This window comes from Panthera onca, chromosome F1 (assembly GCF_046562875.1).
Source record: "Panthera onca isolate mPanOnc1 chromosome F1, mPanOnc1 haplotype 2, whole genome shotgun sequence".
In the NCBI taxonomy this organism is placed as follows: domain Eukaryota; kingdom Metazoa; phylum Chordata; class Mammalia; order Carnivora; family Felidae; genus Panthera; species Panthera onca.
The window spans coordinates 67,431,936-67,445,734 of record NC_138355.1 but is presented as its reverse complement, the minus strand read 5'-3'; the positions used below and the strand labels follow the sequence as shown (position 1 = coordinate 67,445,734).

The window sequence follows — 13,799 nt, the reverse complement described above, 5'->3', positions numbered from 1 at the left end:
AGACTCTGGCTGGAGCAGGCGGCCCCAGGGCTCGCTGCCAGCCCTGGAAGCAGGAACCTGCTGCTGGCCCTGGAAAGTAGTGGTGGCGAGGAGAAGAGGACTGTCACGGGTCTCTGGGGACAGACCCTGCAGACACCAAGGAAGGCGGCACATGGAATCCCCAAGCACCGCTGCCCGCAAGGCCCTGCGCTGCAAAACGTCATTCTCCTCTCCGAGTCAGAGCTAAATGCAAACACCGCCCCCCCAGCCGCGGCGAGTTGTCTGCCTGCTCCAGGGACAGGGGCTCCGAGGGGCCGCAGCACCTGCTGGGCAGGCGACAGAGATCACCCGCTGGGTAAGCGGGAGGGAAAGGACTCCAAACCCAGCCGGGCTGAGGGCGGAGGCAGCCACCGCCCCTTCGGGGAGACTGAGAGCGGACGGGGCCTCGCGGCTGCCCTCTGCTGGCCCCCTTGGGTCCGACCACCCGCCGGACAGCTTCACCGCGCGGTGCCATTAGGCACCGGGCGTTGCTTTGTGTGCGGCTAAACGCTTTAGATGCCAACGACTAAAATGAAACGTGGCCCTTCCCTGAACCGGGCAGGTTGCAGATACTGGGATTTCTTTCAATTCTGGGTTTATTTTAGATTTGGCTAGAAAGCAAGGTCTTGGACAATTTGTCCTAAGCATCCTCCGCTAAGCAGCCCTGCAGGGGGCGCCTGGGTGGCCCAGTCGGTTAAGCATCAGACTTTAGCTCCGGCCACGATCTTTGAGTTCCTGAGTTCGAGCCCCGCATGGGGCTCTGTGCTGACGGCTCGGAGCCCGCTTTGGATTATCTCTCTGTCTCTTTCTCTCTCTCTCCCCCTCCCCCAATTGCACTTGTCTCTTTCTCTCAAAAATAAATAAACATTTAAAAATAAAAAATAAAAAAAAAAAAAAAGAAACAGCCCTGTATCCTTCATCTTTATATTGACTCTCAGGCTCTTTGAAAGATCGGCCTGCGTTGTACTTGTTTGGGGATTCTTTCTGCCAGCGGGGTGCAGATGGGCGGTGACTGGGTCGGAGAACCTCCGTCCAGTCCTACGCTCACGGGCTTACCGTGCTGAGTGCTCACCGGCGCAAGGTGCCCAGGGTGGGGATCCCGCAGATGTTTGCTGAATGACTGAATGAGCAAATGAGAGTCCAGCCCCTCCCTCGCTCCCCCCACGAAGCACAGTCCTGGCATTGTCGCTTTTGTATGCAGCCTGCCTTCAGCTCCCTGGGGAAGTATGTTTTTGCCTCAAAAGCAAATCCTACCAAGCCTCGGACCGCCCCACCCAGTTCCTATGGGCTGATCCCCTTCTCTCCCGCCTTCCATCTCAAGCTGCCTGCACCTTGCTCCCGGGCACCAAAGAGCAAAGCCAGGCAAAGCCAAAGAGCAAAGCCTGGCCGGCAAGGCCAGGACCAGGGTGGGACAAGACAGGCACCATCCGCACAAATATTAAAGAGGCAGCTCAGGCTGTGCATGCAGGCTGACAGTGTCCTCTGGTGGGAGGTCAGGTGCACCGTTTCCACACGTGCGGGCACTGCCCCTGCTGCCCAAGCTGGCTGCGGAGGGAGTGGTGGGCATGGGCTGCCCCACCCTGGGCAGCCTTGGGGGCCAGCCAGCGCCCGGTGGCACCGTGTCGGTTTAGGCAGGGCTCTACCTGGCCTCTCAGCCCCCACCCCCCCACCCCTCAGAAGGTAACATCTCTGCCCCCTTCCCCCACCCTGGCTCCCAAAAAGCCCGCTGAATGCCCCTCCTTCCTGCCTCCCTGCCTGCCTGCTCCCCTTTTTGTCCCTCCTCCACCTCTCCCCTGTTCTGGGTGGCCCCATTCTGTGTCCAGGCCAGTCCGAGAATTAACGACAAGGGTGAGTGGGCAGGGCAGGTGCCTCCCTGACACGCACACCCTCCCCCAGATTCCACTGGCCCCGAACAGAGCTCAGGCGGCCTGCGTGGTCACTGGGGACACCTGCTCCCCGCCCCCGCCCGCAGCGGAGGTAGGCTGAGGGCAAGGTGCAGAGGGGGCCGCAGCCCCAGCGTCTCCCTGGGTCAGGCTTCCCAGAAGGGCCCAGCTGCCAGCTGCTCTCTTAATTAAGGAATGTGGGAGTGGTGCCTTTGAACTCCCAGCCCGTGACTCGAGAGCTGTCCCCGCGGTGTGGTAATTACCGTGCTCTGCGCCAGTGACCAGCAGCGGGGGCGAGCCTGTCTCCGCAGACCCAACCCAGCCCGCACTGCCCCTGTCCATCTCTCTCCAGCCGTCACACAGCCTGGAGCTCTTCCCTTTGGGAGACGGAATGTCCGCTGACCCCCCGCCAACCCCCTCCTCACCCTTCCTTGGCTTCCCTGAAGTTCCCCTGTAGGTAAAGGGCACGGGGTGGGCTGGGAAGGCAGCGATTTCAACTCAGTGCCTGCTTGGATAGACCAAGTGGGAGAGGAGGGAGTACGACCGCCCACCATCTGCCCTGCAGGAATTGGGCGCCCCTTTCCCTACATCCCCGCCACGGCCCCACTCCTGCGTCTCACACCCTCGCCGTCCCAGGCCTGACACCTGACCGGACACCTGACCAGGGCACTCCGGCTTGGGGAGGCTGTCCGTGGCTATCGACGGGGGGGCGAGGCAAGGGGCTGGGGGGGTTGCCGGAAGGGGGAAGGGTAAGGACCTGGCCCTGTCCTCACCAAGCTTCCAGTCTGGGACCGGCGGATGGAGCTACTCACACCCGAACCCCCTTGCTCTGCATTAACCTGCTCTCCTCTCTTCCCTCCCTGGCCACTTAGTAGCAACGGTTAAGATTCTTGTGAGTGCTGACCACGCACCAGACCCCATTCTAAATAAGCCCTTGCAAGCCACCCTTACCAGGCTGACTGTCATTATCAGGTGACACAGCCCATCCCCTCCTCCAGACTGCAGACTCCTCGAGGGCAGGGCCATGCCTTCCATGTCTGTGTTCCCGGCACCTGGCACGTAACTGGGTGCTCAGTAAACCCCTGATGAAGAAGGATGGAATTCACAACGGGGTCATGAATGAGTCCCCTCCGCTGGCCTCTCTGCCCCAAAGCCAGGTGGCTTCCGAGTTCTGTCCCAGCTCTGCCCTGTCCCTTCCTCTCTACTCTGGGGGCTTCCGTTCTAGTCCAGCCAGGACCATCCCAACGGCTGCCACCCAGGCTTCCCTGCCTCTTCTTTCTCTGCCCGCCTGCCCTGCGTGCAGTCCTTCCACCAGCCAGGCGCCCTCAGCTCAGAAGGGGCCACATCCCCTCCCTCGGAGCCTTCCCTCGGCCCACCAGCTGCAGAATCTCCTGGAACACAGGCTGGTTCCACTAGATTCCCGGGTCCTGGCCCAGCCCCCGCTGAACCAGAGTCTCCAAGCATTTGAGCCCAGCGAGGTTGAGAGCCGCTGCCCCCAGAACCAAAACCTGATGCCTAAAAGCCAGTATTCAAGCGATCTGACCCTGGACCTCCTTTTCCAGCCCCACCCACGCCAGCCCTGAGGGGCTCCTCCCCTCCCTGCCCTCCTTCATTGTCCTGGAGCCCACCTGGGGCTCCCCCTGCCTGGCCTTATCCACTTGGCTCTTCTTTTCCGCCCTCTGGCTCATCCCTTTTCTCCGCCTACCCAAATCGTGCCTATCTTCAAGGTGCGGCTCAAAGCCCACCTTCTAGGGAAGCGTCCCCTGCCCGCATCCACGGACGCCTCTTCCCCACCGCACCCTCTGCACGGAGAAGCCGTGCTGCCCATGGCACAGAGCCTGCGGCACGGCCGACCTTCATCCTGGGCATATCCAAGCCAGGACACTTGGCTTGTGAGCACCTGAAAGGCAGGAAGCCTATCCTCCTGCTGTCCCGACACCATGGCTGCCTCGTTCCTGGTCGGGTCCCTAGCAGAGGCCAGGAGTTCTGCGGGGCCAGACACGGCGAGCCACGCTCGGGACGCGGGGACTCCCCTCGTCTTCCCGAAAAGCCTCCCCAGACTGAAGCGGCCACATAACCGGAAGCGCGAAGAGACCCAGGGCGGGGGAGACACAGCTCTGGCAACGTGGCCCGGGCTCCCAAGGGTGAGGCTCCCGTCCCAGCTCGCACTCGTGACCTCCGCACGGGGCTGACCTCGGCCCCACGCCTGACAGGCGGCAATGAGACCCTCGCGGAGGAGGCCTGTGACCGTGTGCAGGCTTTGTGCGCTCCTTTCCAAGTGTTTATTAAACGCCCACGGTGTGCCGAGCGCCAAGGGGAACACAGACATGAACGGGTGAAGACCTCGCCGGCAAGCAGTGCGTGGAGACAAGAAAGCCATCACAGGACAGCGTGCCAAGGGTCATGGCAGAGACCCGGCCGGCACTGGGCTCGGGAGAGGAGGTCCCTCACTCCGTCTGCTCAGGTGGGAGCCCGCTGGCTGCAGCCTACCCGGCCCGGAGGGGCGAACGGAGCAGGGCGCCCACTGGAGGAGCCAGCACCGGGCTGGAGAGGGTGCTCCCAGGAGGAGCACTCCTGGCTTGGGATGGCCAGAGAGCAGGCTGGGCCGGGGAGGCCAGCTCGGACAAGCGTGCCGGAGTCGAACTTAGGAGAGTCTTGCACACCAGGCGGAGAGTTTCGTCTTTATTTTGAGGGCGGCGGGAGGTGCGGAAGAATTTTAGAGAAGTAACAGAGGGAATTGCGATCTGGAGGCCTCTCTGTGGCTGCGGCAGGAAAGGCGGCCAGCCAGGGGGCCAGTGGGATGCAGGGAGGGCCGGCGGGTCCCACAGGAAGACGTGGGCTTGTGTTGGGGCGCCTGCCACTGGCAATGGCATTGGCCAACCACGGGCACATGAAAGAGGCTGACTTACAAGAATCCGCTCCTGAGAAAGTCCAGCTAGGCCGATGGCCAACTTCCACTTTCCTCTGGATATTTTCACTTTCGGGCCATCCTGTTCTGAGTCAAGATTCCTCCTTCTGAACATGGGACTTCCCAGAAGGACCACAGCTCCCTCTGGGTATCCACTTGACCCAGGATGTTCTGGACTGGGGTTGTCGAAAGAGCTTGCTGGCCTCTCTGGAGAAGGATGGCCATGTGGTCCCTGTGGAGTCTGCTTCTCTGGGAAGGTAAGTGGGGCAGGTGCGTGACCAGGGCCCCTCACCAGCCTTCTGGGCAGGGGCCTCATCCCAAGCAAGGACCCAGGGGCCGAGGAGGGCCAGGGAAGGTGGAAGCAGGTTCTCAGGCAACCTTGAAAAGCCAGAGGGAGCCAAAGAGATGCAGGGTCCTGGATGGGATGTGCTGGCTGCTCTAGAAGCATCCGCGTCCGTGAGACATGTCCTGTGGTCCAGGGCCATTAAAACTTAGGCTGGTGGTGCCAGTGGTTCGGACAGAGACGGTTGTGAGAAGGGTGAGGGGATTCTCGTAGAGGAAGACAGGGCAGAGCAGACTCTCACAAAGAAGCACGTCTTTCCATCAGCCTGCGGGAGGCCTAGGAGCCTCGACTGGGAGCCAGCACCACTCTGCACACCCAGTACGCATTAACACTGTAGCCTCTGCGGCCTGGCCCGATGCGTAGGGCCGGGGAGGGCAGCGAGAGGGGCAGAGGGCCGGCCAAGCGTCGCCCCCAGAACACGACTCCTCAAGCAGACGCCCGGCGCTTGGGTGCATTCTCTACGGGCCATGTTGTGCCCCGCACCCCGGGTGACCCCTGTGCCAGGTGCCCCCTGTGCCAGGCGCCAGGTGAGTCCCCCGGGAATCCCATCATCCACCCAGTACGGCAAGTTGAGTTTCTGAACAGTGGCGGGCAGGGGGTACGAAGAGGACAAGAGGAGCTCGCCGTCTCGTGGCAGGCGCCTGACTCATCTATGGGCAATCGCAGCAGAGGAACGGGGCGCCCCAGGGTGCTGGGCGCACAGAGAAGCAGGGTGGATGTTGCCCTGACGGGAGGGGGGGTTCAGGGGAGGCAGTGGGTCCGGATGAGCAGCGATCGGCCAGCAAAGGGTTCAGGGGTACCTCCCGCAGAGGCATCACCCCACCTCAGCCTCTCACCTCCGCCAGCTCCTGACGGCAGAGACCGGCGCCCTCGGGTCCCTGGCATCCGTGACTCCCCCTCCTTGGCTCCCCGGACCACAACTAGGCTCAGGCCTCACTGATTGCACACCTGAATCCCTCTCCACCCCTCCCACTTCTCCCCATCGCTGCCGCCCACCCCCCTGCAGCAGGAGTTCACTCACTGCAGGTGGAAAAACAGCAGCAGCCCGCCCCCGAAGCTTCCGGCACATTCCCTGCGCTTCCCCCCCCCCCCCCACCATGGTCTTTCGAACCAGAATTTCATCCTGTTACTCTCTTACTTAAACCCTGCGCAAGGCCTCCCACGGCTCTAAAGATAAAACCAGACGCTGCTTTCAGGCCCCGGGTTGGCTCCGGCCAAGGACTCCGCAGTACGGTTTCTGACTCCCCCCTGCAGAGAACTGGTTTCAGTTCCCCTGCACCCTGCCCTCCTGCTCGCCTGCTGGCCGGGCCTTCCTACCCTCCGCAGTCCTTCCCTCTGCCTGAGACGCTTCCCGGCTCCAGACAGCCCTCTTCTCCTAGGCCTGGCTGATCCCCACTCCCCCTTCTGGTCTCAGCTTAGCCATTTCCCCTCTGAGCCCCTCAAGACCATTCACCCTCCCTGGGTTCTCCCGGAGCCTCCCTTTCTCCCCATCGTGGTGCTTACTATATTTTAATCATTCGCTTAGAGTCTGACTTCCTCTGTGAGCGTAAGGGATTCTCTCCCTTACGGTTTTATTCCCGGTCCCTGGCACGGTGCACCTGCTCAGCGTGGGTGGCGGGAGCGTGGGGAGAGGGGCCCTAATGTGCTGGCTTCACGGCAGCTTGGCGGGGTGCGGGAGGAGCAGAGGGAGAGAGGCGAGGAGCTGTGGGGCAGGCAGACCGATGGGCTCCATCCTTTCAGCCCTCCTTCCCGCCGCCGTCCATGGTGCCCAAGTGCACGGCCAGATCGGGGGCTCCGTGCTGCTGGCGGCAGAGTGCCCCCCCGGCTTCCAAGTCCGAGAGGCCATCTGGAGATCGCTCTGGCCTTCGGAGGAGCTCGTGGCCACGTTTTTCCGGGGCGCCCTGGAGACTCTCTACCACTCCCGCTTCCTGGGCCGAGCCCAGCTGCACAAGAACCTGAGCCTGGCGCTCCAGCCGCTGGAGTCGGGAGACAGCGGCAACTTCTCCGTGCTGCTGGTGGACACGGGGGGTCGGGCCCGGACCCAGATCCTGCAGCTCAAGGTGCATGGTGAGTACCCCCGACACTGGAAAGGCATCCTGCGTCCTGGGAGCTGGGGAGGACAGGGTTCCAGGGGCCTCTGGCCTCTGACCTCCCGGCTGACGCGGGGCACAGCTGAGAAAGTTCCTCCGGTGCTCCCAGGTGAGCTCCCGGCTGGGGCAGCCTGGCTTTGCCACCCCGCGGTCCTCGCCTGAACTCCAGAGCGGCCTCTTCTTGGCTCGGTGGCCAAGGACACAAGGTTAAGCCTCCCTGGCGCTCACCTTTCTCCCTTAGAAAACGGGCGTCGTGAGCAATGTCACAACGAGGCGCCTGCAACGGGGAAACAGAGCGCGTCTGGGAAAACATCTGAGAGGGCGCTGGGCCCGCACTGCAAACTTCTAAGCTCATAGGATGTGCCATTACCTGACAAACTCCTACAGGGGAAAAAAGTACGGCCCATCAGACCACGACGCGATGTTTTTTATCATACAGTGTGGAATTTTTATTTGACACTGCTTTTGAGAGTTCTTTTCGCCGTGTTTAGAGATTTTCCGATGTATAACGGTCACAGGTTCTCTCCGTTGTTCACTGTCGCAGCGCAAACCGTCCCCAAACCTACGGGCTGAAAACAATGCTGTTAATTTCTCATGATCTGTGGGTGACGGGGCTCGGCTGGGTGGGCCTCCTGCTCCCCGAGGTCCGCCAAGGTCGTTCAGGCGGCTGCGTTTGGCACCTCAGCTGGGGTGGCTGACTTCGCTGCGGACTAGGTGGACCCTGCTTTCCAGCAACTTCCCCCCTGCTCCCTCTGCCTCCTGCCACATCACCTCTGTCACCATCAGCCCCTCTACTTCTGCATCTACTGCCCCCACCTCCACTGTATTCCTGCCGAACAAGCAAAAAACAGTGGCCTTTGAGCTCTCATTCATCTACCTAATGGCTCGGAAAAGGTGGGTGAGTTACCCCCAACCACTATTTCAGTAAAACCTCAGACATTTGGTAGAGTAGTGGGGAGAGCAAAGCCCAACTTTAAGAATGAAAAGCACGAGCGACACCTGGGAGGAAGAAGACGGTGAGGGAGAGAAGGGCAGTCGTAAACTGGGAAGGAGAGAGCGCCCCCCACGAACCAACCCAAAGACAGCTAGCTGGCTGCCCTTGGGTGAGCCCCTGGGGGTGCCAGTGTGCGGTTAGATGGGTGTCCCGAATGCACGCAGCCCTGAACCCAGCTGCCCAGCTTGGCAAGCAGAGGGGGGGCTGGATTTAGGCAGCCCCACCCTCACCTGTTATCCCCTCAGCCCCATTCCCTTGTGCAGTGAATAACCTCCACAACCACACAGGCAGCCCTGGAGCCTCTTCCTATTCTAAGTCTCAGCTGCTGCACATGTGAAATGAGGACATTGAATGTGATAATACATGCAGCACCCACACCACTAAGCTCTAAAATGCCTTGTTCTCAGCATCTGAATTACAGATTTTAAGGAAATTGCTGTTTTATTGCTTCCAAATACATAGCGTGATTAGAACTAATTGCACAAAGCTGCCAAGCAGCCGTCCTGGGGAGCTCTGCTTTGACAATAGATAAGAATGATTTGAATTAGCAGATCAGTTACTAGAAATGTCAATGGGTGTTTCTACTGTGCCTGATAGTGTTTGGAAGCAGCTTGTCCTCTTAAGCGATGTAAATATCTACCACACGCACACGCACGCACACACACACACACGCTCGCGCGTGGTAATCTTTGTTTATACTATTAGTGTGCCCAGCAAATCTTTCCTTTGCCATCTCACAAATCCCCCCAGATTGAGCTGGCATTAATGAGGTTTTACTCGGCTTGACTTTGGAATACTGTCAGAGACTGAGCCCTCCCGTTGTCACTAGAATGCTCTCCCGCTGGCCCCCATTGCCACAGAGACTCAGGATTTACTCATCAAGCTACACAGGAAAGGGAAGCCACAGTCTAGGATGCCAGGACTCCAATTTGCGCAGTGGTCCAGGTGTCTGTGCACCTAGAGGGCTAAGGTTATGAAGAAAACAAAACAGAACCCCCAGCCCCCTGCCCGGGTCTCCTTCGTAGGGCGTTGCAGCCTTGTAATTATTTTCTTAGTTATTCAATCACTTGTCTTCTCCACCAAACTGTAAGCTCGAATAGTCCAGGAATGTGTGTTTTCTTGCCTGACTCAATATCTGCCGATCATCTCTCTGGCTGATATATCATGAAGAAAGTGCTATGACAAGGGACAGGCCGAGTTCTTGGAGAGTTCGGAGCCTGGAATGTGAGGGAAGGCTTCACAATCGGAGCAGTAAGCAACGTGTCCGAGCTGGGTCTTGAAGGATTGGTAGGAGTTCCCTAGGAGGAAGAGAAGAGAAAGGTACATGTGCGCAGGCGACCCATATGAGAGCATGAGAGACGCGGAAGGGCGCCGTGCTCCGGAGAACTGGAAATTCATTAGGGCAGGTGAGTCAGACCGGCAGGAAGCTACCACTGGAGAGGTTGGCATTGACTATCTCCTGAAGGGTCTCGACTCCCAGACTAAGGAACTCAGCTTCTGTCCTGGACAACGGGAAACCAGACTAGGCTCTGCAGCAAGAGTGCGGCGCCTGGTCAGAGGTGACCTCCAACCCTGCATGGATCCCGGGGCTGGCGCTCTGGGCCCTGCCCAGCATCACTGTAACCCGTGCCTGCTCTTCTGTTCTTGCCTAGATGCAGTGCCCAGGCCCGTGGTGCAAGTATTCATCGCTGTGTCAGGGGACGCTCAGCCCCCCAAGACCTGCCAGGTGCTCCTGTCCTGTTGGGCCCCCAACATCAGTGACATAACCTATAGCTGGCGACGGGAGGGGACCACTGACTTTGGTATTGAGCCAAGCAGCCTCTTCACGGATGGACAGGTGCTGAAGGTTTCGCTGGGACCAGGAGACAAGAGTGTGGCCTATTCCTGCACTGTCTCCAACCCTGTCAGCCGGGACGTGGCCACCGTCACCCCTTGGGAGAGCTGCCATCACGAGGCAGGTATGCCAAGGGCCGGGGGTCAGTGGTTAAGGGATTGTGAAGCCTCCAGCCCCCCTCTGACCCTGCCCCCTCCGTGTCCAGCCCCAGGAAAGTCCTCCTACAAAGACATGGTGCTGGTGGTGGTGCCCGTGGCCCTGCTCCTGACCCTGGCTGGTCTCCTCTCTGTCTGGCACCCCTGCTACTCAGGTAGGAGTCCTCCAGACACCAGATGTCCTTGGAGGAGGAGGACCTACTGGGAAGGAAGGCAAGGTTGGACCTCCTCCGTTTTAGGCTTCGCATGGTCTGTCCTCCTTCCCTCTATCACATCAGGTCCTGACTCTCACCGCATCCCCTGGTCTCCAATCAGATTAAACAAGGCGAAGTGTCTGTTGCACTTCTGAAAATGACCGCTCCTCTTGCCTGCCTCTTCAGGCCTTCGTGCCAGCCGTTCTCTCTGTCTGGAACGCACTTTCCATGGCTTCCGCCCGATCCCCCTTCTTCATGTGACTATCTCCTCCACAGTCTCCAAGGTGCACCTGCTCCCGGAGGCCTTCCTGACCTGCTCCCCCAGCCCAGGCGCGGTTGGTGTTCTTCCTTTAATCTCCATCGCCCCCAGCCCTCGTTGCACTCACTCTCCCGCTGCCTTCTCAGCCCCTTGAAGGCAAAGGCTGACTTGCCACCGGGTTATCTAGCGATGGTCCCTGGAACAGCGCTCGTAGGGATAAAGTTCTGTTGAGTGCAAGTCTAAATGGACGCCAGCCCCGTGCTTGCCCACCATTCCTAGGAAATGCTCCCTGAGAGAAGTACCTGTCTGGCCGGGAGCTGATAAGTCCTCCTTCTCCAGGAGAAGAGAAAAGGGGAAAGTCAGAGGTGGGGCTGGGTTCTGAGCCATCCCTCCGGCACAGCCCCTGCCTGGACCCCAGGATGCCCTGCCCCTGACAGAAACACCCCACTGACCTGGGCTTCATGGGGATGTCCACCCCAGGCTGTCCGGGATGGCTTCGGGCCAAGCCAAGATTCCAAAGTGAGAGGGCAGCTGTTGGAAGGTAACCTTTCTGATCTCTTTGCCAGGGAAAAAGCAGAAGGACATCTGTACCGACAGAGTGGCTCCAGAGACGGAGAATCCCCTTGTGTAGGGTCTGCAAAGAAGGAGGATATAAACTGTTGCCCGGACCATCAGGAAGTACACGATGCTCTGGGCCATAGCTGGTGTCTGGAAACGACCACGGTCCTCATGCCTCTGGTGACACTCCTGTCCCACCTCCAGGAGCAGCCCGGGAAGCTCTTGCACTGGGAGCCACCACACGGAAAACACTGGCACAACCTTCCACGTCCCCTCCTTCTCTGCCCGCCCCCCACCCTCCGCTCCTTGCATGTCCTGGCTCTGCTCGGGCCAAGATCACAGAGCACCCCCTCCTTAACCTTTGTCTATCTCTAGATCTCATGATAAGGCCTTGGTCATCAGGGGACATCGGGGTCTCAAACTACAGGGGTGGGGCTGGGGCCAGAGCTGGAAATGGGCGATTCACAGTTTCTCTGTTAGTTCAAATGTCTAATATCTTTTAGGGTCCGGGACCCAGACTGGATGCAATTCTTTGGTGCCAATTAGTTAATACTTGCATCGGTCTGCTACGGCCGCCGTAACAAGATATCACAGAATTGGGGGCTTAAAGAACGGAAATTCACTTTCTCGTAGCCTTGGAGGCTAAAAGCACAAGACCAAGGTGTAGGCAGCTTTGGTTTCTTGTGAGGCCTCTCTCCTTAGCTTGCAGATGCCTTCCTTGTCTAGGTGTCCTTCCGTGGCCTCTTCTCTACGTGTGCACGTATCCCTGGTGTCTCTCCCTCTTTTATAAGGACACCAGTCATAATGGACTAGGGCCCATCCCAGTGACCTCATTTAACTTTAATTATCTCTTTGAAGTCCTATTTGCAAGTACAGTCGTATTGTGAGATCTTGGGGGTTAGGACTTGGACGAATGGATTTTGAAGAGACAAATCCAGTCCACAACAATAGTTCATCAGCAGTGGGGGGAGGGGGGGGGTGAATGCCTGAACAGTCAATGTCCCTGTGGATCCTGGAGAACATCCAGTGTCTTAGAGGGGATGTTCTGTGATAACAGTGAGGAAACGGGGCAAGTTTTGAAGTATTTTCCCAGGGAAACTTCAGTCACTCACTAGGTCAGTCCTGTGCCAGGATCTCCCCTCTTTCTCCCAGTTGCTGGAAAGTCACTTTACCTTCAACGAATGGTCAGGGTCAGCACAGCTGGCCTCTAGCGTCACATCCCCACTCCTCCACTCAACTTGTTCTGGAATTTCCCTGCCTGCCGGCTCTGCTCAGTGGTCCCCAGCGGGTCACTGGGGCAACACCTGTCTTCTTGCCTTTCCTGCACCCACTTGTCCCCACCCAACCTTCCCCCTGTCCCCCTAAACAGTGCCCGTGGCCTCCCAACCTGGAAACGGGTGTTGCCCCCACCTGCCACCTAGAGGCATTCCCTATGGTCACTGATTTCTCATGCAAAACTGGCCTCCATCCCTAAAAATGATGTGGAAGAGACAGCCCAGGATCTAGCAAGGAGCCATGGTGGCTGTGTGGAGGAAACACACACACACACACACACACACACACACACACCCTGTATCCCCCCTACTTTCTTCCCTCCATCTCCCAGGCCCCACCTCAGATCAGGCAAATTCTGGATGGGGGGTGGGACCCACATTTCTCCCTTCATGAGTTAACTCTTAGTGACCTCATTTAGCCGTGGTTCTGTGATGTGGTGCACCGGGGCCTTTTTAAACAGGCCCACGCCACTCAAATAGACGGATGCTCCCGTTCCCCACGATACACTTGTCAGCTAGTGGACTAATCAGCCCTCCACCGAAAAACCCAAAGAACTTCCGAGAGAACCACGTGCTAACAAGCACCGGGACCGATGGTTTAAAGGTCACACAGGACAAACATCGATTGAAGGTTCGGCACGTGCTGGGTAAGGTCTGAGGCAAATCAGAAGCGGACAAAGCCCTTCCTTCGTGGAGTTTATATTCTAGAAATACAAACAAGCAAGGAGGTATGTGTCAGAGGTCGATGGGCTCTAATAAGAAGATAAAGCAGCGGGGCGCCTGAGTGGCTCAGTCGGTTAGGCGTCTGGAGCTTGATTTCATGGTTCCAGTTATGATCTCGCGGTTCGTGGGTTCAAACCCCGAGTCAGGCTCCGCGCTGCTGGCACAGGGATTCTCTCTCTCTCTCCCTCTCTCTCTGCCACGCTCTCTCTTTCTCTCTCTCAAAATAAATAAACTTAAAAAAAAAAAAAGAAGATAAAGCAGAGTAAAAGGCTAGAGAAGGGTGTGCTGGGGAGGCGGGGCCCATCTCAGATGGGTGAGTGGGGTGAACCGTGCGGTGGGTGGGCCAAGAGTAATCCAGAGAGCAGAGGGTACAAAGAAAGGCCCGGAAGTGGGGGCATGGTTAGTGCTTTCCAAAACTCCACGCTAGTGGAGGCCAGGGAGGGTGCGGTGGGGGAGGGCGGAATGGGAGGGTCGGGGCGACTGGGGCCACAGCAGGGGGGACCTTGTGGTCTTCAGAATACACATCCCTGGGGTTGAGGTAGCCAGGAGCTACCCCATCTGTTTGG

The 13,799-nt window shown here is 58.7% G+C and overlaps 1 protein-coding gene across 1 annotated transcript; it reads left to right on the top strand.

The window, feature by feature from the left end:
• Window positions 1-4,605: 4,605 nt before the first annotated feature.
• Window positions 4,606-13,449, top strand: SLAMF8 (SLAM family member 8). Its single transcript, XM_060644562.3, has 5 exons — window positions 4,606-5,066; window positions 6,893-7,219; window positions 9,889-10,194; window positions 10,276-10,380; window positions 11,245-13,449. The coding sequence occupies exons 1-5, from the start codon at window positions 4,976-4,978 to the stop codon at window positions 11,307-11,309; spliced, it is 894 nt and encodes a 297-aa protein (XP_060500545.3). The 5' UTR covers window positions 4,606-4,975; the 3' UTR covers window positions 11,310-13,449.
• Window positions 13,450-13,799: the final 350 nt, after the last annotated feature.